Source organism: Pezoporus flaviventris, unplaced genomic scaffold, assembly GCF_033815535.1.
Source record: "Pezoporus flaviventris isolate CSIRO_AGI_PZ_B2104156 unplaced genomic scaffold, CSIRO_AGI_Pfla_v1 ptg000036l, whole genome shotgun sequence".
In the NCBI taxonomy this organism is placed as follows: domain Eukaryota; kingdom Metazoa; phylum Chordata; class Aves; order Psittaciformes; family Psittacidae; genus Pezoporus; species Pezoporus flaviventris.
The window spans coordinates 6,290,802-6,314,880 of record NW_026892584.1 but is presented as its reverse complement, the minus strand read 5'-3'; the positions used below and the strand labels follow the sequence as shown (position 1 = coordinate 6,314,880).

Here is a 24,079-nt window from a genome sequence, read left to right as displayed (position 1 = left end):
CATGTACCAGCAGTGTGCACAGCTGCATTGATTCAAGTTCTGGGTTTTTTGAAAAATATAAAGAAAAAATAGCCAACAGTTGGTTCATCAAACAAAATCAGATACATATGAAAAATTATATATTTATTATATATATTTATCAATTGATATTGATAACTATAATGATATATTGATATCAATATAATGTATATTGATATTATAATTAACATATTTATCTAAGAAATCAACATTATCAGAAAAGGTCATAATGAGTGATAGTACACAGGTTCCCAAACAAAACAAGAGTAAGTATCCATGAGCATAAGTGTCCTTCCTAGAAGATCCATTTTCAGAAACCTCTTGAAGGTTTCTGAACTTCATGAATGCAGCAATGCAATTTCTGCAGTATTAGGGCCTGAATAGCTGCAGGTGAAGGTATATTAAAGAACTATGAATACAGAACTTTAGTTAAGGGGGTTAATCTACTTCATTGGAATTTAGCTTTGTCTAGGAAGTTTATTTTAAAAGAAAAACTTGGTTTTCATATTGTTTTGAAACTAGTGTTTTAGTAATGACTTAGCTGTTAGAGAAAAGAGATGGAAATTCCTGCTTTTTTAATAGAAAGAAAAAACAGGCTCTCCAAACTGATCTTTTACAACATATTTTTCTCAGGTTAGGCTTGGCACGAATGAAGTAGTCTTTGGTCCCACCTGGTAACAATTTCTAACAGAATTCAGAATTATACACCACCAGTAACACAAATTATTCAGCCTCATTTTTACAGTTTGGTATGTGGACATGTACCTAATTCTACCTCTATGCTGCATACAATTCATCTGTGATAAGTTGCCAGGGAATGTATGTCTTAGGGAAACCAATGCCCTAAGCATTTTTCCACAAAATTCCAAATAACCCTAAATTTCCCATAAAACTGGTTAGGAAACCAAATATGAACTCACTGATGGCTCTTTCCTTGCACTAGTCACTGTTCTTGCAGAGAAGAGATGAAGTCTACACCACAGACTTTACACATGCATTAGGTTTTTATTTTTCTCCAAAAAGTTGTGAGAATGTTTTAAAGCTCAGGTCTGCCATCTCTTTTGTTGTAATGGCCAGCAAACTGCAGAAAGGGCATACATGGCTGGAAACACTTCTTGTTAGTAATTCGTCTAGTTCTTAGTAAGATAATTCTTTCCTTTGCAAGAAAGGCAAGAAAGAGATGCAGTCCTTGCCGTTGTGTAAAGGTGACACATATATCCCTGAGGATATATTCTGCTCCAAGGCAGTGAGCAGAAGCTGAGCATATTAGCATAATGTCATACATACACTGGAAAGCTGAGCAGGGCTGGAACGTGGCAGGAGAGATGGAAGACCTTGGGGCAACGATCACAGCACAACAGCTCTCCTCCATTAAGACACACAGCACAGAAATCCTCATTTTCAATTGTATTGACTTCTTGAGTAATTGGAGATTTTTTTGTGGTGGAGACGCCATTGCTGAGCTTCTGGTCAACAGATGGAGTATCTACAGAAGGAGATTGTATCTGTCCTGCATCCTGGGGTATGAGAAATTTTCTGTCCTCTGAGTTCTCCTCTTTGGATTTCATTCCTTCAGGTGGACTATGTTTATTTATCTGGAAGGAAGAAAAATCTGGGATCACACAATCATAATTTTCATATATAAGCATTCAAAAACAGCAGTTATCTGCACAAAAAATGGTTTCTCTGCAGTGAACTCTACTGGAGAGGGCACTGGGGTTCAGCAGGCCCACACTCAGCTCCATGTCTGCCAGTGGCTTGCCATGTCACCTTGGTCAAGTCATTCTCTCCACATACCACAATGTAATAGCACTGAGAGAGCTGTACAGATTTTATACCACAGGTGATAGTAACAGGATACTTTACAGTCTTATTTGCAAATTTCAAAGTAAACAGCTCCAAAAAAATAAGAGTATAGTTTTTTGTTCCCACCAGAAATTCCCATTTCCTTCTTTGGAAAAAAATTCACACTCAAGATTCCAGTGAAGCAATAGAATACAAAGATTTTAAGAATCTACTATACTGTGATTTCTGGAATCTCAAATAAGCATTCAGGTCAGTTAAGCTATTTATCCTGTATTCATAACTAGGCAGTACAGCCAGGTTGTTTGCTAGAATATAAAAACACTACAGCTGTCCAATCCCAGGAACAGACTGCTCAGAAATGGAAGTATCAGGGAGCTACACAGCAAACTAAAAGCTGCATTCCTCATTACTTCAACCCATCACAGAAGTGTCTGATGGTAAAATGAATCAACATACTTAAGCGTATGATAGCTTTGAGAACCTGTGGGTATAAGCCAGTGGGATAAAGGGGAGAAAGCAGGTAAAACCTCAAGGAAATTCCACTACCTTTATAGCCATACTTGAAGATTGGGTCCCACATTCAATTATCAGAAGGAAATTGCCCTCCTGCTCATTGTTCTTTGGCTGGAGCTTAAACACTGGGAGTTCCCCCACTTCTGATGTACATATTTTTAAACGTTCCAGTCGCACATAGGGGTTTTTCTGCTCCTTAAAAGAAGGTCTACAATCAAAACGATGCATGGTTAAATTCACTCATATTCCACAAAATCCTATTCCCTACTAATTTTCAACATTTTTAAGACACTGCTATGTTGCTTTTCCTTTGTAACTGTGATTCTGGCCAAATGCTGAAAATCTGGATGTTTTTTCACATGCCAGTTCTTTAAGAAATGTGAATGCAATTGCTTTAAATTAATCATATGTGTAAACATTACTAAGTTCTGTGTTAAAATTTTGCCCTGCTCTGTATATTTTTCTTTTAATTTCAGTTTTAGTCATGCTTGATACTTTTCAGTATGGCTGGCTTCAAGCAGCAACACAGCACATCATTAACTTTCCTTTAAAATATATTATTAAGTAGTAGCTGAAAACAGAATTTTATAAAGTCGTTGAAAACATGTTAATCCTGTTCCCATTATATTTTTTAGGTTTAATTTGGGCTAAACAGTTTCTAATTGTTCATGTGAGATAAGTTGGAAAGATTTATTTATTCTGGAAAATTAAACAGAATAAGAGAAATACATAAACTCACCACTTCTTTTAAATTGTCATTTTAAAGTTTAAGAGAATACTTTACAACATTCAGAATTTTTAACTATAAGGAATCTTGCATTCTTTTAAGTTCTCTGTTACCATTAAGTATGACAAATTTTCTAAATACACACATAAAATTTCATGGCCAGTGCTTTTGTACAAAAAAAGACTCTGTTACCTGACATTCTGACTGCTTTTCATACCCATTTCAAAATGTTCCTTTTCACAGTTATTGGAATCTGGAACAGAAGATAAGAAAATGAGTAACATATTTATAATAACAGAGTCAGATTAGGGTAGAAAGTACTTCAATATTCATGTATTTTTGTCTGGTGTTTAATATGATATCATAAGTGAATTATGGAATCATTTCATCTGTATGAATAGAAAATATGTATGCTATTTTCTATTCTGGGATATAGTATTTGACTTTCTCTTTGCTTTTAAACACAGCTTCTATACTGAATACAAGGAGTCTTTCCAAAATATTTTCTCAAAATGGTTACATCCTCAGGGAATAATATATGTACACAGCCATGCCACATTCATACATATGGAACAAGATAAGTAATCCTCTTTTCTCTACAGCCTTCTCTTGAGAAAAACAGACCTACTGAGGTCTGAACTCCCGAGTTTCAAGAAGTCTCTGCAGTCTCTTGTTCCATGTTAACAAGGTTCTGGATAATTCTAGTTATTTGAAAACAGAAAGGAAGTTGTGTCTCCCATCTGGCACTGAGGAACCAAAATTACTCTGTATAATTCCTTTCTATCCTCCACCATATACATAACATATAAACATACAAACTGAAAAATATCTGTTATATAATCATGCAAGTAACTGTAGCTCTTGACTGATACTAGACACAAGAATAACAAAACAGCTTTGGAAAGATGGGATGGATAAGAGAAGAAGGCCCCAGTGGATGCCCTCATAAATACCAGTCCACTGACAAATCTCATAGTAACTCTTTCTTTTGCTAGGAATTAGTTTGGCTAGACTATACTAAAAAGAAAACAAACCAAATATCACGACTATCTGGAAACAAGTGAGTGCCAGGAAAATGTGCCTTTTAAAGAAAACCTAGCTTGGGTCAAAGGTACCTAATCCATGGCTTGAAAAAAATGCACCTCTAAGATACTCTGCTGTTATCAGCCACAAGAAACACAATAGAACCAACACTGACAAGGAAAGGTGCATTTAACATCACTTGCTAAGTGTTATTCACTTATGATTGTTGTGCAGGGGAAGGGTGGTAGCCATGGTTCTGGCAGGAATTACTAAAGGGTGAGTGCACGCTGAGCTGAGGGGCTGCTCTCATTACACACTATCAACCCAGAGAATGTCCCGGTAGTGCTGGGCTCCTAATATTAATCAACATTTCCATTGCAACTCGGCTCATGAAAAACAGTACCTATAAAATTTGTGCAAAACACCAAACTAGAGGGGTTGCAAACACTGTGGAGAATGCTTATGATTAAAAAAAATTATCTTAAAGTATCAGAGAAAAAGAATCTTCTAAATCAGTAAGACTTAATCTCTTGATTAAGTACCTAAGTATTAGGCTTATGAAGGATCACATGAAGTAATCACACAGGAAAGTAACTAATTAGGGAATAGGTCTGTAGAAGGAACTGAGTCAGCATGGACTGTTCACTACATGTGAGTTGACCACATAATGCTGCTGCTGCTGCACAAAAGTCAGATGCCATTCTGCAGCATATTGCCAGCAGTGAGGAATGTAAAACACAATGAGCTGATACCCTGGCTCTGCATGGCATCCCAGAGGCCTCATCTGTAGCACTGTGATTGCCTGTGGGCAGCACTCCTTAATTGCAGGGAGCCCAAAATAGTGCAATAGGAATGAGATGGTTTTAAAAAAATCACAGCTCTAACCTATGAGGAGAGACTGAAGCTATCAGATTTGTTTAGTCTAGGAAAGAGGAGGGGAGGAGAGGGTGTTTACACAAACCATGATTAGAAAAAAAGTGGCTGTAAGAGGGAAAATTATGAAATGTACAATTTTTACCACATCTCTTGGGGCTGAGAAAAGAAGCGTTTTGTTGTAAATTAAACTTAAATGCTTAGATTTTATATTAGAAAATAATGAGTCACTGGAGGTATATACCAGAAGCATATCGGAAGGTATTTGGCAGCACAGCACCGCTGAAGCCAGTAAGTTCTACAGAGAGGCACCAGGAAAGATAACATTGCATTTGTAACAGTTATCTCTCTCCCTGGTGCACACCACATATGGTCACTCAATTTCTTCAGATCTTCCCTCAATGCACACCTTTAAACAGCAAGAGCAGGATGGGAATTGCTCGCTCCTGATCCTTCCTTGTGAAAAGGGAGCAGCACTGAATTCAACACTCAAGTGTTTTCATCCTCTTGCACAACAGGACCGGTGCTTTACACATTGAAGATTTGGAGCATATGTTATAGTGAAATTCTGTACGTTGCAGCTGCTTTCCTTGCGTAGCGTCACAAGACCCAAACCAAATACTACAAAGCTGCTCCTCTCAGAGACACTTAAGCCTGACTGAGGCACAGATTTTTAGGGGTGCGCCCAATTCTTACAACTCACACAAATGATTGTGGCATAATTGTCACAATCTGGCATAGTACATGTAAGAGAAGACAAATACATTTCCTTGGCTCACTGAGCTAGGCCTCCTTTGTACTAATTAGTATAAGTAAAAAAATGGCACAGAGAAAGAAATATTAATTCATCTTTTAGAGAGAAAGGCAGCCAAATATTGGCATAAGTCACAGGATAACAGCTTGATCCTTCAATCCCCTGCTTGCATGAATAGTCCCATTGACTTTTCGAGTTTGCAGGAGGGAGGCTTTCCAGTGTAGCACAAGGATGCTGGCAATTTGCCCATGAAAAGAGTTAAGTAAGGTCTAATCCTCCATTAAGGCTGAAGAAACAGGCCTTGGTTGAAGGGAATGTTCCACTGTAGACAGAGCAAAGCAAAAGCACATACTGTGCAATATATCAATCTAACAGAAATTTACTATGTTATTGATGTGAAGGACTTAGCAGAAAGCACATTACATTTCAGAAGTTTGTTTTTTTTTAATTGAATTTAGACTCTTCACACCAGTTCTTCAGTATTCATAACTGCAGGGCTCATCAACAGGAGTGCTTCTACGAGAACTAATACTCCAGATACTTCATACAGACAGACTAGTTTCTGGTTCATAGGTGAAGGACATTACGAATTCAGGAAATATAATTTCCTTGGTTTTCCTCCACAGATGAGATCAATCATGCTTTTCCATTGGATTAAGTACTCTGGTAATATTTGAAGCTTGTTGGAAAAACATATTTATGTGTAAGTACACTAATAAGCATGCTGCTTTGCAATGCTTGCAATGCACAGTGTTAAGAAAGAAAGAAAGACCAAAACCCCAAATGAAATAATGAAAAGCCCGATACCTTCTTTGCTTATAAGTTCTCTCTTTCTGGCATTCATGGGCAGGAAAGAAGTGTTACTGTGCTGTTCAGAAGGAGAAGTGCAATGTTGACATTTTTTGATCGAAAGATTGATAGGTTCTTCCAGCACTTTTTGTGTAGAAAGAGTTAATTCATTAACTACATCTTGCCCAGCAGCATCCAAGTTGTTTTCTAGCGGATGATCTACAATATTGAAGTCTTCATTTTCCAGCTTCACCAAAAAAAAAAAAAAAAAAAAAAATCACATTTTATTGTCAGTTTTCTTTCTTTCCATCTTAAAAAAAAATAAATAATTTTGTAACTAGTTTTCAAATACCACAAAAGGAAAACTTTACTTACGGAAATAGCTGCCTTTGACTGACTACAAAAACATGTGCTATCAATGAAAGTGGACTCCCTTTCAGTAGAGGAGTTCAAGAGATTCCTACCTTGCACTTAGTGCTGCCCTGGAGTGCATCACCTGGTGCATGGCCAGCGGCAGCCCCAGGGCTCAGGTCACTTGGAGCTCTGCCCAAAACCAAGGTGTAACTGGGCACTGACTCTGGTGGAGTATCACAATCACAAAGGGCTCTTGGGGATGTGCAAAGAGTTTCAGCAGCTGCAGCTTGCATATGTGGATCAGCTGAGCTAGGTAACCTCACTGAAGGTAGTTCCATTTCTAAACCGCTGGAAAAGCCCACAAAGCTTAAGGATGCCAAATGCTGGGAAAAGTAAAAAGAAAAAAACAAACAATATGTTAATAAGCTTTTCAGCAGCAAAATGTTACTGTTCTTTCTATAATGGATGACATAATCCATTTCAGCTATAGGTAATGAAGCAGCTGTATCATGTGTCTATTGTAATCTTACAAAATTTCCAAAAGCTTTAGAGTTTCCACTACTAAAACTGACAATTGGAAAAGGAGACACCTGGGTTACTTTTCTGTGATATACAAAAAAGTCTTCCTTTGATCAGTCCAAAGGATCCTGATTTTTAACTTCCTACAACGAACGGGAAAAGTAGGCTTGTAGAACACGGTACTAAATCAATTCTTGATATATACCCTACTAACTACCCTTAAGTTGTTCCAGAACAAATAAGATTTAGATCAGACTTTTTATCACTTTATTCAAAAATCATCAGATTATTTTATTCAGAAGGAAGATTCAGAAGAAAAAAGATTCAGGTCTGACACAGATGAAACACTTGTTACAATTAATAATGGTGAAAAGTTTATGCTAGTTAGTGAGTCTGTTCCATTAAAACCTATGCCACTTACGCTTTAAATATCATAGCATAAATCCAGAAACAACCTACATGTGCTAATGAGGAAAGGATGTAACATGTCTAGTTTCCAAAGAAAAGGAATTTTTACCACAGTCTCTGAAATAGTTTCAGTAACATGCATTTTCTACTGTCATGATTTGCCACTGTCAAAACCACAGAAATGCTGCTATGCAAAACAAAACAAATCCACCCATATAGGTGACTTCCTTAAGCTGCCTTACATCCAGGAACGTGTGTCTGTGCTGAAATCAGTTCTCTCCTAGTGTGCATATGAAGCAAATAGAAGTAGTCTTAAGAAGTATGGATATTTGTGTCATTTGAAAACATACTTTTCCATTTATTTCATCATAGTTCATTGGTGTATCACGCTTGATAACTGACTGAATAAATCTTTTCCATTTGACTACAATACTGTAAGTAGCACTCATTGTAATATAAATCAAGATGAAAGAAATGTGTTGATTGTGTCTGAATTAGAGTTTAATTTCTTTGTTGTACTTTCTTTTCTGCTAGGGACCTGTGACTTAGAAGTGAATCTGATACAGGACCCATTTCCTAGATTTAATTAGTATTTCTCAACTGTTACTCCATTTTTGATTTTGATACCTTTGTCCATCTTAATCAAACAGTGGTAAAGACAGTAGCTTAGATTGAGCTGTCAGTTCTGCCTGTGTCAATCTTACATAATGCCAAAGAAGTCAGTGTTGAATTCCTCTGCTTCCAGTGCCTATCACCAATGCACTAAGAGAACTCTCTGCCCACAGACATTAATTTTCACCTATGGATGTTATTTAATTTCCCTTTCCTCAGTTTGCAATACACATGACGGTAGGAGTTTTGCCAAAACAGTGAGCACTTACATTCAATGAGACAAAATAGCCTCCATTTGAGACAGAAAGAGGTCAGCTCTTCTACAGTGCTAGGGAATGTTTGTGCCATCTTCCATACAGTGCTCTAGTAAGTCTGTTCTAAACAGTCCTTTCATTTAGAAGGCACCCAGAGAGTGCTGAGTCTCTGCAGCCAGGGCATTGGCCATTTTCCTCCTATTGAGTCAAATCAATGTCCCTAAATCTAAGCTGCCTGAGCTATAATAACTTCTTGGAAGGAGCTGGAACTAGTCAGCCATGCGCTTTCTACCTTACATTTAAGCTGAAAACTAGAACACAGTAAATGAGTAAACGCATTGGTGGAGGCACAGCTTTCTGTATGCTCTGTCTGATAGAGCATTCCTATGAGTGTTCATGTTTCAAACCAATTTTTAGGTCAGAAAGGAATCCAGCTTTCATGGTCATACATCCTAAGAAGTCCACAAAGATCAAAAATGTTCATTTGCTGTTATAATGTTCTTGTGACAGGTTCCTGCACATGCAGTGACAAGTGTCATCTATCAAGAACATATTTTCCTTCCCATACCATCACTCTTTTTATCACAAGCCTTTTTCAGATGACAAAATAAACATGAGAATTGTTCTTATATACAGAAAACAAGTAGAATTAATGCCTGAACAGATGGACATGATCAGCTTTGCCTTTCCCCCTTATTTCAAACCCCATTGTGAGTATTAATCAAGTCCCTGTGAGGTAGTTAAATATTTACTCTAGCCAGATTCTCAAAACCACAAAGCATCCACAAATTCCTGAGTTAACAGGAACTACCTAATGCTCCATTGGAAATGGGCATGCTGAGGCACACACGTGGTAGGTACACCACCCAAAGCTGCATAGAAAGTTAACTGAAGACCTTGTGGCTATTCACGTCTTCTAACCACACACATATTCCTTTACTTGTGTCACAAGAGTGTGCCACCATCTATTACATATTGAGACCTGACCCTGTGAAGACCCATCAGTGTGTAACTGTATACACTGCAGTCAAAATGTTAGCCCAAATAAGACAATGGTAGGCTTACTCCTGGCTTTAGTGAGACAAGTTTACTTACTGGGAGTAGTCACTGGGACAACTCTTACTGCAGAAAAAAAGTAGACACACACACACATAAAACTTTGTAGTAACAAAATTTTTTTTAAAGGTGAAATTCAACAGCATTACATGGCTATATCTTTTTAGTCTTCTAGATAGCATCAGTTTCTTCAGAGATCTTTTTAGATTATATAAGCCAATATAAAACCTTATGCTTGTTAAAAGGAAAAAAAGAATAATGAGGCCATCAAACTGCCATCTGTCTTTCCCTTGGGGCAAAAGTTAATTTTGTGGTTATTTTAATGATGAAGCAATATTATGATCTTTCAGTGCAAAATATTAAAACTCACAGTTAAGGACAGACACATTCCATTCTGATCCATGGAGCTGCTGTCGAGTGTGAAGTGAACAATGCACTGGGAACAAGGCTCATTAATAGCCTATTAATTCACTCCCTAAAATAATAATTTCTTTTGCCATTAGCAAAAATTCCTCTTTTCCCTTGAGAGTTCAGCTAGTTTTTGCAAATGGGATGCCTTTAAAGACTTTATCTCTGTTTTATAAAAGCTCTATTGTTTTTACATTGACCATTTGAAAACAACAGGCATTAATTATACTCTTGGGTAGAGGGTGGCTTCAGCTGTAGGTTAATTTGGAAAGTTTTGACATTTTAATGTACAACCTGGCACATTGAACTACATCTGTGTCATTATAAATGGAATTCTCATTGTCTCATAATTAATTTTGGTCTGATGATCCTTATATTATAATGGCAGCAGCATCACCACCCCAAAATGCCTTCTACCACAAATTTCATAGCTATGGTAGGGAAAGGTAAGAAGAAAGAACATGCAAAGTGCCTTCAGAGAACAAAAAATAAACATATTGTTCAAATATTTCTTTGATCACTGTTGCATTTAAAATGTCCAGTGTAAACATGCAGCACTAATACAGAAGAATTCTGAGAAGCAAATACTTACCTTGAAACACTGGAATTAGGATTTGTTAGGGTTGTTTTGGCAAAGTCTCAAGGCTGTTGACATTAAGTGTCACACATAAAGAAAGCCAAAACTAGGAACCGCCAATTCTCTTTGCTATAAGAGAAATAACATGCTGCAAATGGTTGCAGAGTAATGAACGGCTGCTATTAAGTGGAGCAATCCCCCTGGCAGCTCATTATGCTAGGAGGTTAAACAAATGTACTACTCCAATCCAGCTGCTTAACTCACCGCACACAGCAGCACTGATAACACACAGTCTACACGTTTCCTATTCGTATTTCCCAATTTCGGAATAGGATTTCCTTTCAGGTTTTGTGAGAAAAAGAATCCAAATCTGCCTTAACATTCTGTCTGAATAAATCGGAGGTGACTTAAAGTGGAAGGAGGAAGAGATTGTATGGAGCAAGCAGCATCATGTTTTATTTATCCTTTTTTCCAGGTCAAAGGAAAAGGTTTTGTTAAATTTCCATTCTGAGAAATGCACCTAATTGCATTAAGCATGAGTGCATTTCTGCTTAATCAGCTCAATTCTTTAAAGTCAAAAAATACTCTGATACGTTAGGAATTGCAGGACACTAAATTCCAGGCTGTTATTATTTCTTTCACCTCTAATCCCCCTAAAATTAATAGTAGTTGGAAAAAAAAACCACATTGCAACAACAAACTTGCCTCAGTTCCAAGCTTGGACTCAAATTCCTAGGGATGGATATTAAATTATTCTTACTTTTGGTCACTAAGTACTCACAACATGCTCAGTGCAATAGTAAGAAAAGTAAAACCTGTGCTGTTACACCAAACCCCTCTTCCACAAATTTCACATGCTTTTAAAGATAAATAACTAATGACTTGCCACTAAGATGGAAGAGTTGTTATTAATAAAGTTTCAGACAAATGTGTTGGGGCAAAATACTCAAGAATGCCACCTACAGCAGACTAAGTCCAACTGCTCTGATAACCCTGTAGTAACAGCAGCACTGGCACATCAGAGCCTAGAATCCATCAAGTCCAGAAGATGCTAAGAGGCTGCAACATGCACTGTCACTGTGTTAGTCTTGCATGAAATGCCACCACTGCATATAATTGGAATAAACCAGAAGCCTCTCTCAGAGTGCTCTCAAGAGTGCTCCTTGGATGACATGAAATATTTTCTAGGATTTCCCTGTTACAAGTACTTTATGATGCTTAAGGCAAACAGAGCTTTTGAACTAAGAATCTGGGACTTACTGTGAATTGAAAAGAACAATATAAAAAATAGTGTTATACCACTATACAAAGTTTCCATGTGCTTAAACCTTGCTTACTATTTCTGGTCACCCTGTCACAAAAAGGATTTATCAACAACACGAAACATAGGTGAAACAGCTGAATATATAAAGGAGCAAAGTATAGAATGGACTCTAGTAAAACAAAACCAAAACCAAACCAACAAAAAAAAAAACAAACCACAAAACACGACAAAAAAACAAAACAAAACACACTAAAGACAAGCAACTAGAGAGATGAGTAATCACTTTTCAGCTTCAAAAAGAAATGTTTGAGAGGAAATTCAATATAAACCTACAGAATATGGATATTATGAAGGCAGTGAATACAGAATGATTATTCACTGGTTTTCCTAACAGAAGAACAAGAAGGCATCCTACTGAATTATCAGGCGATAGACTGAAACCTGTGAAACCAAACCTGTGTTTGACAGACACTGGACTTTTTGGATAGAGTCCAGAGAAAGGCCACAAAGATCATCATAGGGCTGGGACACCTCTCCTATGAAGACAGGCCAAGAAAGCTGGGCTTGTTCAGCCTGGAGAAGAGAAGGTTCTGGGGAGGCCTTAGAGCAGCCTTCCAGTACCTAAATGGGACCTACAAGAAATCTGGAGAGGGGCTTTTTGCAAGGGAATGTAGTGACAGGACAAGCTGAAAAAGGGTAGATTTAGAGTAGATATTAGGAAGAAATTCTTCATTATGAGGGTGGTGAGACACTAGAACAGGTTGCCCCAAGAAATTGCGGTGGCTCCATCCCTGGAAGTGTCCAAGGCCAGGCTGAATGGGGCTTTGAGCAACCTGATCCAGTGGAAGGTGTCGCTGCTATGGCTGTGGGATTGGAACTAGATGATGTTTAAGGTCCTTTCCAACAAAAAACATTCTGTGATTCTACTGTTCTGTGAATCTACTAACAACTGACAAGTGTCGCAGAAGAGAGAACCACGAGTGCCTAAGCCAGTTAGGTTTTTAGGATGAGTGGAGGTTGTACAGTGTTCCACTGCCCAGGACCTAACCCAGCAGCTGGACAAGACAAGGAACCCTCCCTCCACAAAGTAAAGGTCCTGCTCCTATCAAGAGAAAAGGGTTGCACTTACAGAGTCAGAGGAGAGATGTCCATCTGGCCCTACAACACCAATGTCTGTTCCAGCAGTAGCTGAGACTCAAGCTACAGATTTGTGCTATAGATGTACAGTAATTATGACATTTCTTCAAATGCTAGGTACAGCCTTTAGACCTCTTGCTCATCACAGCCACAAATGACAATTAGGTACATGTAAACAAAACAGGAATTGTATGCCCATTTTTACTCCTGAAAACACAATTAGACCAAAAATATCTTATTATTGTCGTGTTTGCTCCAGAAGAGATGACCTCTCCAGTCCTGTGCACAGATTAATAATTCAATATCATACTATGTAAAAGCAACAGGAATACCATACCATTGCAGAAGGTTAGCAACCATTCCTATGAAATTGTTGATCTAATTGAGAACTCAGTCCTTCACACTGCAACTCAGCAATTCAATAGCTTGAATAAAATTTGTTTCCTAGAGCTTGCCAAGATTCCCCAGAGAAAAAGTTCAGGTATCACAAAAATTTTTCTCAACTTTGTCATCTGTCTTGCTGGCATTCTTACTGGAGAGGTTGGGTATTTGACAGGCATGGAAGCAGAACAACTTCACAATCCAAAACAGAAGTCCTGGCTGTATGAGTGAAGTATACTGACATTGGAGTGTGAAGAGAAAATTATAACCATTTTGCACAGATAAAAATCTTCCATTTCTATTCCCCTATTCTTAAAAGTTGCTAATTAAGCCCAAAGTTAAGCTAAGTGCAGTACTCAAAAAATCAATGGTCTAAGTACAGAAACATTTATTCTGCACAAAATATTTGATTCACAGAGAAAGAATATTTAAAGGAAAACACAGGAAGACAGAAAGACTGATAAAATGTCACCACTGATGTTCAAATACAGTGAAACAAGCCTAGCCCACACATAACTGAAATTACATGTTTTAGAGACTAGACTATACACATGCATACTGAGCAGGTGGGCACAGAGAGCAATTACTCCAGCCTTTAAGATAGCAGTAATCTTGATGTCAGTGCTTCTGACCAAGCATTCCTTGAACTCAAAAGCACTCATATGGCATACAAGTGCCTCACACCATGGAGTAATGGCGGTATTAGCAGTTCTCTGGGATGATCTGAATAATGTACTTGTGGTTTCCCCATTTATGATTAATGTTGTGATCCCAAACTATTAATAGCATCTGCTCCACATTGTTTCACACATAAGTATGATCCTATATGTAGACAATTCATCTAGTTATCAGTCAATGGTATCACATGCATGCCATAAACATGTTTTAAAATTAATGCACAGATGTTTAATTACATAAGCAAACAAGCCTTGCTCCCTCCAAAATAAAGGATACCACTGGGTTAATGGAAGCTTTTATTTTTTGACAGATCTTGGTAAACATATCACTAAACAGTTAATTCTAAGTTTTGCTATGTCCTGGTTCACACTGCTTTCTCTTTAATGAAAGAATCTCAGCAGCCAGAGAATTACTCCACTAGGAACGCCGCACACAACAGAGGCTTCAGAGTTCAGCAGAACTGCAATACAAGGCCAAGAAGTCCAGTACCAAATATTCTCCAAAGGCAGAATACAGTTCTTCTTCAGGTAGCAAAAGGTTTCTGTAGTTATTTTTTCAATGATATTTTCCAAGTGCATTCATGTTTTCCATGAACTCCAAGAATGTGAGAGAGATGAAATGTTCTGAATTTGGGCCATTGGAAAGTTAAATATACAAACACCTATACAGAATTTTTTGTCTGGAGATAAGCATGAAGACATTTAGTCAGGTGAAACATAGATAAGAATGCATAGACACATCCCCTTGTTCTTAAATAGGAATCAGTCTAAGCCTAGATTTAATTTGATTGTCAGCAAAAGTAGTCAAGACTTTTTTAAACAGCATTTACAAAGAATGTATTTCAAGGGCTTCCTTAGTGTACTGTTTCCCTTCACATTTCTAATTAGCCATTGCCAGAGCTGTCCGTACATTGTGACTTCACCCCAGATATATACAAGCAAAGATGGGGTACTGTAGCTGATGAATGTCCTAATTTCTTGCAGAGGTGCCAGGCAGAAGAGCATATGCTTCTCAGCACCATTAGAAAAAATTCTGTTTTGTTTTGGTTTGTTTTTCTCTTTTCTAGGAGTACCCTCCTCTTGCTGTCTTCTCAACTTGCGCAGCAACAAATCAGCCCTTCTTCCTTTTTTCTTCTCCTAATTTTTCCATCAGACTACACTAGTCTCCCTCTTGCACATCTGCTTCCATTTTCTTTCATCTTTCTGACTTTTCTTGTTTAAAATGTTGAGAATAACCTTCCTTTACAGGTCCAGAAGACAAAAGACAGCTTCTTCAATACGCATGTAGTAAAAGCCTCTAGACGGTTAGTTAGCTAGTTAGTCATTTTCACAAATAACTTTGAGGGTGTGTCTGCATTACAAGAAAAGTATGTGCTCTAGTTCATGGTCTTGTTCAGGCCTTAAATACACATCTTCAATTTTTACAGTCATATCCTAAAGTAAAGGTATCTCTATCCAATTTTTACAGTCATATCCTAAAGTAAAGGTATCTCTATCCTAGAAAATTTGCATAGCTTTCCTCAGTCCTGTGCTCTATTGGAGGTCAAGGGAGATTTGGTTCCACGTGTGAACGTTCAGAGCCAAAGAGGATCATCTCAGAATGTTGTGATACCATCAGCTTGATCCAGAAATTCCATCACATTTACAGGGTTAAGTTAGTAATTGCAGATTTCTTTGTGGCTTCCAAATCTGATTCTCATGCTGTTTCTAGACTCTCAGTAATCATTACCTTTCCAAGTCTCTAAAATTCCCAGAAGGATCTCAAACATCTCTCTGATTGCATATTGCATCATAAATATGTTCGGTCAACAGAGCTACACACTGAAGAATAATAAAATAACTTCCTTTTGGGGGCTAGTTTGGAAAGATGAGTTCTTCCACAATATCCCACACACAAATACCAAGAAAAAATATTCATGAAAGACTTCTACATGGTACACAACATGAGTCATCCACAGAAGTACCAAACGGATTTGAGCAAACAGAATATGAAGTGCTGTTTGGGGTGTTTTAAACAATCTGTAAAAAGCAGCTTCTCTGTCTCAAATGTACAGGTGATATCCAGAGCCAGCAAGGATCTACTGATAAAGATCAGCCCTCCTGGTTTTCTTTATGCAGTTTCTTCAATACTTAGGGCTTCCCAGTAGGTAGGAGGATCGAAGCATGGCTCTATTACGTGCTGAAGTATTGTAGAGATACAGAAACCTATGATTTTTTTGCTTCTACATGAACAAGAAGAAGGAGCATATCAGAATTATATCCCTTTCAGACACCACATCTTAAGTAATAATTAATGGTGTTATTTCCAGGGCAACTACTTTGAAGGATGTTCCTCAGGCCTGATTTCATTAGAATCTTTGACTTGTCCCTGCTCCCCAGTTCTCCCAGATTAACTGCTGCTAGTATGGTAGTTAGCAAGAGCTAGTTAGTTAATGCCCTAGAGATCAGGACTACACAGAATTTTCTCACTGAAGATATAGGTTTTCTACTTATCTACCAAGTTCATACTTAAAAATCATGCCAGCCAGACCTAAACACTACTATTTGCTGGCTACAGCACAGTATAGCATAGGCTAGGCTATGACCATCTTCTAATATCCAAAAGCCATTTTGTTCACATTCACTATATTTTATTTTTTTCAACCTGATTGCAAGTTCCAAAGCCATACCATATTCAGTATTATCAAACTATGTTTTCCCTTTAAAATATATCTTTTAAAAAGTACCTTTCTCACTGGATGGAAAGATGATTGTTGCAATGTGGTCTCAGGGGAGTGACTGCTGACACTGGCTCCTTCCAGTGACTCTGACAGGGAGGGACTATCAGTTTTGTCAAGAGGAATTACAGGTTTCTGGGCATCAAGTTCAGTGGAACTCTCACAGACCTAGAAATCACAATTAAGAATTTGTGTTTTCAAAATCTCAGAATGAAGAATGTTAATGAATTCACATCAACTCACAGCATACAAAATATTACAAGACTAGGAAGACTCTAAAACTAAAAAGATCTTCAAAGTAACCCTAAACAGAAAGATAAATGAACAGAGAAAGATTTTGAGATTTCCCTTAAAAAACAATGAATTTTAAAAAAAGAAATAAAATAAAATCAATAAAGATGCTGAAATGTACAGCTGTTTCAAAAGCCTGAAGTCTGCCCCTAGAGGTAAACCTCTTTAAGAGCTATTCTCTACAGAATTTACACAACGTGAAGTCCCAGCCACCTTTCCACGGCAATTCCCACTGTTTTGAATGAGTTTCAAAGCCACTTTATTGTGGAACTATAGTGTTTTAAGCCCAGCCAGTAACTCGGAACCACGCAGCTGCTCTCTCACTATCCCCCTTCTTCTTCCACCTTGCAGTTTGGATGTAGCACTGTCCCTTTTTCAAAAGCAGGATTCTTAGCAACAGAGGAAAAAGGGAGAAATTAGCCCTGCTGACGAAACTTTAACCGTAACAGCATGCATGAATATTGATTAAAATCTGAAAGGTCATGATGCAGTAGCAAAAGCAGTTACCAGTAGAATAATTCTTCAATCTCTTTCCACTAGTATTCAGAATCAAAAGGGAATCTATTTCAAGGGCTCAGGGATTAAAATTTCCAGAAAAAGGAGTATTAATGGAGAAACTACTGCAGTCCTCCAGTTACCTATTCAGAAAGGAGGAATGATGATGCTTTTATTCTCCCACCTGCTGCTCATGTTGGCTATTTAGAGATTAAGATCTTTGGGATCCTGGTTGTTTATGCACTTTAAAGCAAATTTTGGTTAAATCTGCATGAGGCATGGAGCCTCTGCTGAATACAAACATAGACAAGACAATAACAGAAAGTTCAACCACATACATGAAATCTCAAAGGCATCTCCCATTTCTGATCTTACATTGGCTAAATGCAATAGGAAAGAACTTTTTGAGAACTTACTTGTGCTTCCTCTTGGATTTGTTGCTGAACTGGGGCTGGCTGCCTCACTATGTAGTTGATTTGACCAACTATGGTCTGTTGAACATGCTGAGGTGGCTTTGCTTCGTTCAGCTGCAAGCTGGGCTGTCCTTGGGCCTGCAGAAGCAGCTCCAAATCCTTTTTCATCTCTTCCAGTTCAAACTGATGATGCATTATGTCCAGGCTCTGCTGGATTACTTGTTTGTGGGTGCTCTCATTCTGACCTGATGGTGGTGATGCTGGTGGCAGCTGCTGCTGCTGTGGTGGCTGCTGCAAGTGGTTAGATTTTATCTTCTGGAGATGACCAAGTTGCACTTGTGCACTTGATGTATGCAAAGAAGCCTGAGTGCAACATGGCTGTGAATGGCTTGTATGTACTTGCTGAGCTTCATGTGATACAACAGCATAACCCATGGGTGCAGTCTGGGATGGTAAGTGCTTTCTTATCCTCCCAGACATATTCTCTTGCTCTGACTGTGACTGCTGTTCCAGCCCAGACTGTGTTAGCTTCACAGGCTGGGGGGCACCCCTTGGCTCTTTGTCATGTTGCTGCATGCTGTAGTGCAGAGGAAAGTGCTGCTGATGCAGTTCGGGAGGCTGCCGAAAATTTTGATGGCGGTTTATGTCTTGATAAGAAGGCAGAGCTTTGTTTGGGTGAGGTATGCTCAGGCAGTGCGAGCAGCACACAGATGTAGGACACTGAATGGCAGGTGGAAACTGATGTGGCTGGCTATTCACAGGCTCCAGCTGTGATCCTGGTGCACGATGCCCATGATACAAGGAGGTCTGTAACCCTTGCACATTTCCACAGAGTAGCACATCTGAGTGAGAAATGTCTCCACCTTCCATAGTGAAGCCCCCTGGAAAAAACAGCACATTTACTCCCTTCCATGGTCTTGACAAATTTACACAATAAAATCTGCAAATGGTGGCTATCTCTTTGTCTTCATTTCAAATATAAAAGGTATTTAAATATCCTATGCAAACAGTCCTTCAACATACTTTCAAGACAAGTTTTCAAGACTTTTCAGGGATTTAAAATCATACAAAACTCTCACTGATACTAGTGGAACTCATAGTTGAATTACCAGCAAATGCTTTGAAAATCTGTCCTCAATTTATTTTATCGTAACTGATCGATACAGCTTATACTTTCATTTTTTTTCTTAAAGTATGGTTTACAAAAAGCATGGGTACAAAAGGCAACTTCCAAGTGACAAAAATAAGATACTGTTATTATGTAGGTGAGAATCATAAAAGCTAGAAATAGAAGTGACCTATGAATGGATCTTGTCCATGCTTTCAGTCAAGAAAATATTATACCTTGTAATATTTTTGACAGGGTTTTACTCAGTCTAATTTTAAGTATCTTAAAATGGGAAGAGAACCAATCTTTTAGATCATTGATTGGACCACCACACTGAATTTACTGTAAAAACCCGCTGCTGTTGGGGAATTTAGAGCTAGGGGGTAACAAAGTCACTATATGCACATTCATTATATAAATAGCATTGTAATTATTATTCAGCAGATGTCTTAAAGCCATCTTTGTGCCCATTAATTGGAAGTGTCTCAAGAACTGCTCAGGTCACTTGGACACTAAGGTACTAAAGGATCCAAGGAACATGGGTATGACTAAGCCCAGCTGCTCACGGGTAAGGAGAAATAGCACAAGATCCACTGCAGACACTCTACTGCAGGCAGGGTACTCCTTAAAGGACTGCCAGAGTGACAGTGTTGTACAGAATTATTGCTTGCTGGGACAGAACTTAATTGCAAATATGCCAGGCAAAGTCAAGGCTGTTTTATAGCCGGTGATGCTACATTTTAAGTAATTTCAGTTAAAAGTTATTTGGTAGTACGGCATGGGGTTTCCACTAAACAAGTAGCTGTGTTCTTACATTGTGATTCTGTAAGACCACCAAAGATGATATTTATACAGTGTATTTCTAGATAATGTTTATAGAGCAGTATTTATGTATGTCTTTTAATAGGTGGATTGATATAACTGGAGGGAAAACCCAGAAAGTTCAGCCACAGTAACTTTTTCTTCAGAACGTGACAAGAGGTACAGAACTGGAAGACAAGACTAAAAAGGTGTGCACTTCAGGGAAAGTACTGTATTGTCTCTATCTGTCTTGTCTAGCTTTAGGCACACGCCTAATAAACAACAATATATTTTCTTACCAAAATTGGACAGTTGTTTAGTCCAGTAGGAAGAATCCCAAGTAAATCTGATCTTCAGAGGAGGGTCTGTGTCTGTATTACAATTTGTCTCTAACAAGCGCTGGATTTGAAATACAATCTGGTGACAAGTCAAAAGACAATTATTTTATTCCCAATTATAATATCATAAAAAAACATTTTATTTGAGAAACATTAAGTCCTTAAAGTTTTCACATTATTGCACAATTTCAAATAAGAAAATAAGTATTGCTCTTACCAGTTCTTTACTGAAGAGAAATGGGATGCTGTTTTTACTGCACACTGCCCAGCTGATGAAGTTCTGCACACGTTCTACCTGTCTGCTTAAAAGCACAACACCTTGCAGTTGTTGCTCCAATTTCTGCTTCCTTTCACTGGTGATATTCTGTTTGTAATGTGAATCAGTGGAAGATGGCTGTCATTCTTCAGACACACGTAATATACACAATCACTGGCGCTACATTATGCATTATTTAGAGATGCAAACCACCTTAAACCATCAATCAAAAAAAAAGAAAGCAAATCCTATTTAACAGACATCTGAATTCAGGAAGATTGACTTTTCCAGGAGCAAGCAACCTACATCGTTCTGGCTCTGGTTTAACAGAATGAGGTAACCCAAGAAAGCTATCTTGTCTGCTACGATACACAACAGAAGAGACCCAAGAAAATACATAAAAAGAGGGGAAGCATACAGCTTTTCCTCAGAAGAGTCTTCCAGTCTCCAGCAATTCATGACTTAGGGACCACAAAGACAGAGGCTATGTTAACATCCTCAGTGCATTTTTCTATGAATTTGCCTCATTAATTTTGAACCCATGCACACTTATTTACCACTTGTGTGAAGAACTATCTGCCCTTATTTGATTTGAAATCAGGACTTCCTGATTTCATTTAATACCCCTCCCTACACGCACTTCAATACAGCCCTATGTACATGCACTTTAAGTGCGGGCACAGTTGTGTTGCAGTTATAGATACCTCAAACACTGAAATGTTGTCAAACCACATGAACCCTGAATTTACTTAATGTTCAATAACACAGAAATGAAAACATACATTTCTCTTTTTCGTAAAGCTACTTAGCTGAATACCAATATTTGAATCAAATACACTAATTCAAAGGCCGCCAGCAAGTGTTGAGTGCTTTGTCTTTGCAATACCTGCTAAAATTACCCAAGAATAACTGACAACTGGAAGTTCTGATCAGATCCAATAGCAATCACTGTACTCAGCACATTTCAAAATAAAATCATATGGACTTCAACTGGACATCCCAAAACTGAAGACTCAAAACTTCAGGTTCTGTTACAGAAAGTAGACCAAAGGATTATTTTTGAAACAGGATGTTAAATGTGCTGCTATTGATTCTACAAATGAATCATTAAAACCAGAAGCAGGCTTGGTTTGTAAGTACTCAAAAGCTGCACACATATTGTCTGTAATTGCATTAGAAAATGTGGTTAATTCATGATAATTAAACATTTTGATGCTTCATCCTGAATCTTTGTCAACCATCGATTCCACATAAAATTCTGCAGGGAAAAAAAATAAAACCAAAAAACAAACAAAAACAAACCCTAAGAAAAGGGACAATAACTCTCACAGTCCATATTCTTTCCATCAGCACTGGGTTTAAATTCAATTTAGTTTAATTTCCCAAGTTATCAAAGGACATAGCCTTACTTACTTCAAGTTGTTCAAGAAGGTTGTTTGTTCGTTTATTGATTTCATTCATCAAAACCATCTTGGCCGCTTTTATCTGATTTCCTACCCTTTTGTATAAGTGTTTTACTTCAAGCAACCTATGGGTAAGAGATGCACATCTCTGGATGAGCCAACTGTATGTCATTTATTCAGAGCTTAGTAGTTGCTAGAAGAACTGATCTAACCATTGACAGAGAACTCCAGTGAAAGTCATAACATTTCCTTTAAGTTTTCCCACACTTCAAACATAGAATAGTTTGGGTTAGAAGGGACCTTAAAAGGCCATCTAGTCCAACCCCCCTGCAATGAGCAGGGACATCTTCAGCTAGAGCAGATTGGTCAGAGCCTCTTTCAACCTGACCTTGAATGTTTCCAGGGATGAGGCATCTACCACCTCCCTGGGTAACCTGTTCCAGTTTTTCACCACCCTCACTGTAAAAATTTTCTTCCTCATAAATAGTTTAAATCTACCTTCTTTCAGTTTAAAACCATTATCCCCTGTCATATTGCAACACACCCTACTAAAAGTTTGTTCCCATCTTTCTTAGAAGCCCCCTATAAGTATTGAAAGGCCACAATAAGGTTTCCCCAGAGCCTTCTTTTCTCCAGGCTAAACAAACCCAAATCTGCCAAACTGTCCTCATAGGACAGGTGCTTCATCTCTCTGATCATATTTTGTGCGCCTCCTCTGGACCCCCTCCAGCAGATTCATGTCTTTTCCTGTGCTGAGGACTCCAGAGCTGAATGCAGAAGTAGGGTCTCACAGGAGCAGAGTAGAGTGTCAGAAACACCTCCCTTGACCTGCTGGCCACACTGCTTTTGATGCAGCCCAGGATATGGTTGGCTTTCTGGAACGGGCATGCACATTGCCAGTGAATGTCCAGTTTTTCATCTCCCAGTATCCCCAAGTCCTTCTCAACAAGGCTGTCCTCAATCCCTTCATCCCCCAGTCTGTATTGATACCAGAGATTGCCTCTACCCAAATGCAGGACTTTGCACTTGGCCTTGTTGAACCTCATGAGGTTCACATGAGCCCACTTCTCAAGCTTGTCCAGGTCCCTTTGGATGGCATCCCATCCCTCAGGCTGTCACCCACACCACTCAGCAGTTGTCTGCAAACTTGCTGCAAATGCACTCTATCCCACTCTCTACATTGTTGATGAAAATATTAAACAGTATTGGTCCCAAAACAGACCCCTGAGGTACACCACTTGTGATTTGTACTCTTTCAAGGTGTTTCAAATGGTTTTATTACTGCAGAAGAGAGATCCAACAGCCAACATATAATCAGTAGCTGAAATCCAGTTAATATAATGAAATATTTTCATTTTTATACTACTCTTGACTGGAATTGCAGCTTCTTTGGAGGTTTCTTGAAGAAAATAAGGTATTTTTAAATTAGTCTTTATTTATAATCTTTTCAAATTCTAGTTCAGGAATAGATTATACAAAGAAATGTTAACTCTGAAGATTTCAGCTCTCACATGCCTTGTAAAGACTGGAATCATGTATTACAATGTCATGACTTGTCAGTACCACTTAAATACGAATTTGACATTTCTAATCTTCCTATTATTTCATAGCCTCCAAGTAAAAAAAAAAAGACCAACTAAAAAATCTGCATTTTCTTTTGTTAACCTGCATTTAGTGAAAATATTTTAACTGATCACTCACTTTCATGGAAAAATAATGCATAGCAATCACCTGTCTTCAATCTGTTTAGCTGAAACCTGAATCCCATTTTTTTTCTCTTCCACTTCAGTGATGACATTTTCCAGGATAACTCTCTGATTTTGCAAAGCTTCATCAAGATGCCTGAACCTGAGAAAGAAATGGAAATTCTCATGCTGTGGATTGTTTTTTTTTCTGTTGATAAGTAATGAACTGATCAGTTGATGAGTTTAAGGGACCAACTGCCCTAATACCTCTCTGGTCATGGTCCCTGCTTCTTTCCTACTACAAATCTTTTCTGTGACAGCTGAAATTTATAGTCCCTCACACAGGCAGGCTCATCTCACAAAAAGTGTCTCTATGCACAGACAATTCTGTACATGGCTTACACACTTCCACAGGCAAGCAG

General features: G+C 38.2%; 1 protein-coding gene across 2 annotated transcripts in view; it reads right to left on the bottom strand.

Moving 5' to 3' along the window:
- Nucleotides 1-24,079, bottom strand: part of TRIM66 (tripartite motif containing 66) — a 52,843-nt gene that overhangs the window by 4,827 nt on the left and 23,937 nt on the right. The window contains exons 5-15 of one of the 2 annotated variants that reach the window (XM_061462942.1): nucleotides 23,704-23,820; nucleotides 21,983-22,097; nucleotides 20,531-20,677; nucleotides 20,275-20,392; nucleotides 18,070-18,947; nucleotides 16,877-17,035; nucleotides 6,968-7,240; nucleotides 6,522-6,750; nucleotides 3,257-3,317; nucleotides 2,371-2,545; nucleotides 1,306-1,613 (exon numbers count right to left, since the gene is read on the bottom strand). In XM_061462942.1, the coding sequence (XP_061318926.1) occupies nucleotides 1,306-1,613; nucleotides 2,371-2,545; nucleotides 3,257-3,317; nucleotides 6,522-6,750; nucleotides 6,968-7,240; nucleotides 16,877-17,035; nucleotides 18,070-18,947; nucleotides 20,275-20,392; nucleotides 20,531-20,677; nucleotides 21,983-22,097; nucleotides 23,704-23,820 (2,580 nt within the window). The remainder of the gene's footprint in view (nucleotides 1-1,305; nucleotides 1,614-2,370; nucleotides 2,546-3,256; nucleotides 3,318-6,521; nucleotides 6,751-6,967; nucleotides 7,241-16,876; nucleotides 17,036-18,069; nucleotides 18,948-20,274; nucleotides 20,393-20,530; nucleotides 20,678-21,982; nucleotides 22,098-23,703; nucleotides 23,821-24,079) is intronic. The other variant, XM_061462943.1, reaches the window with a different exon arrangement.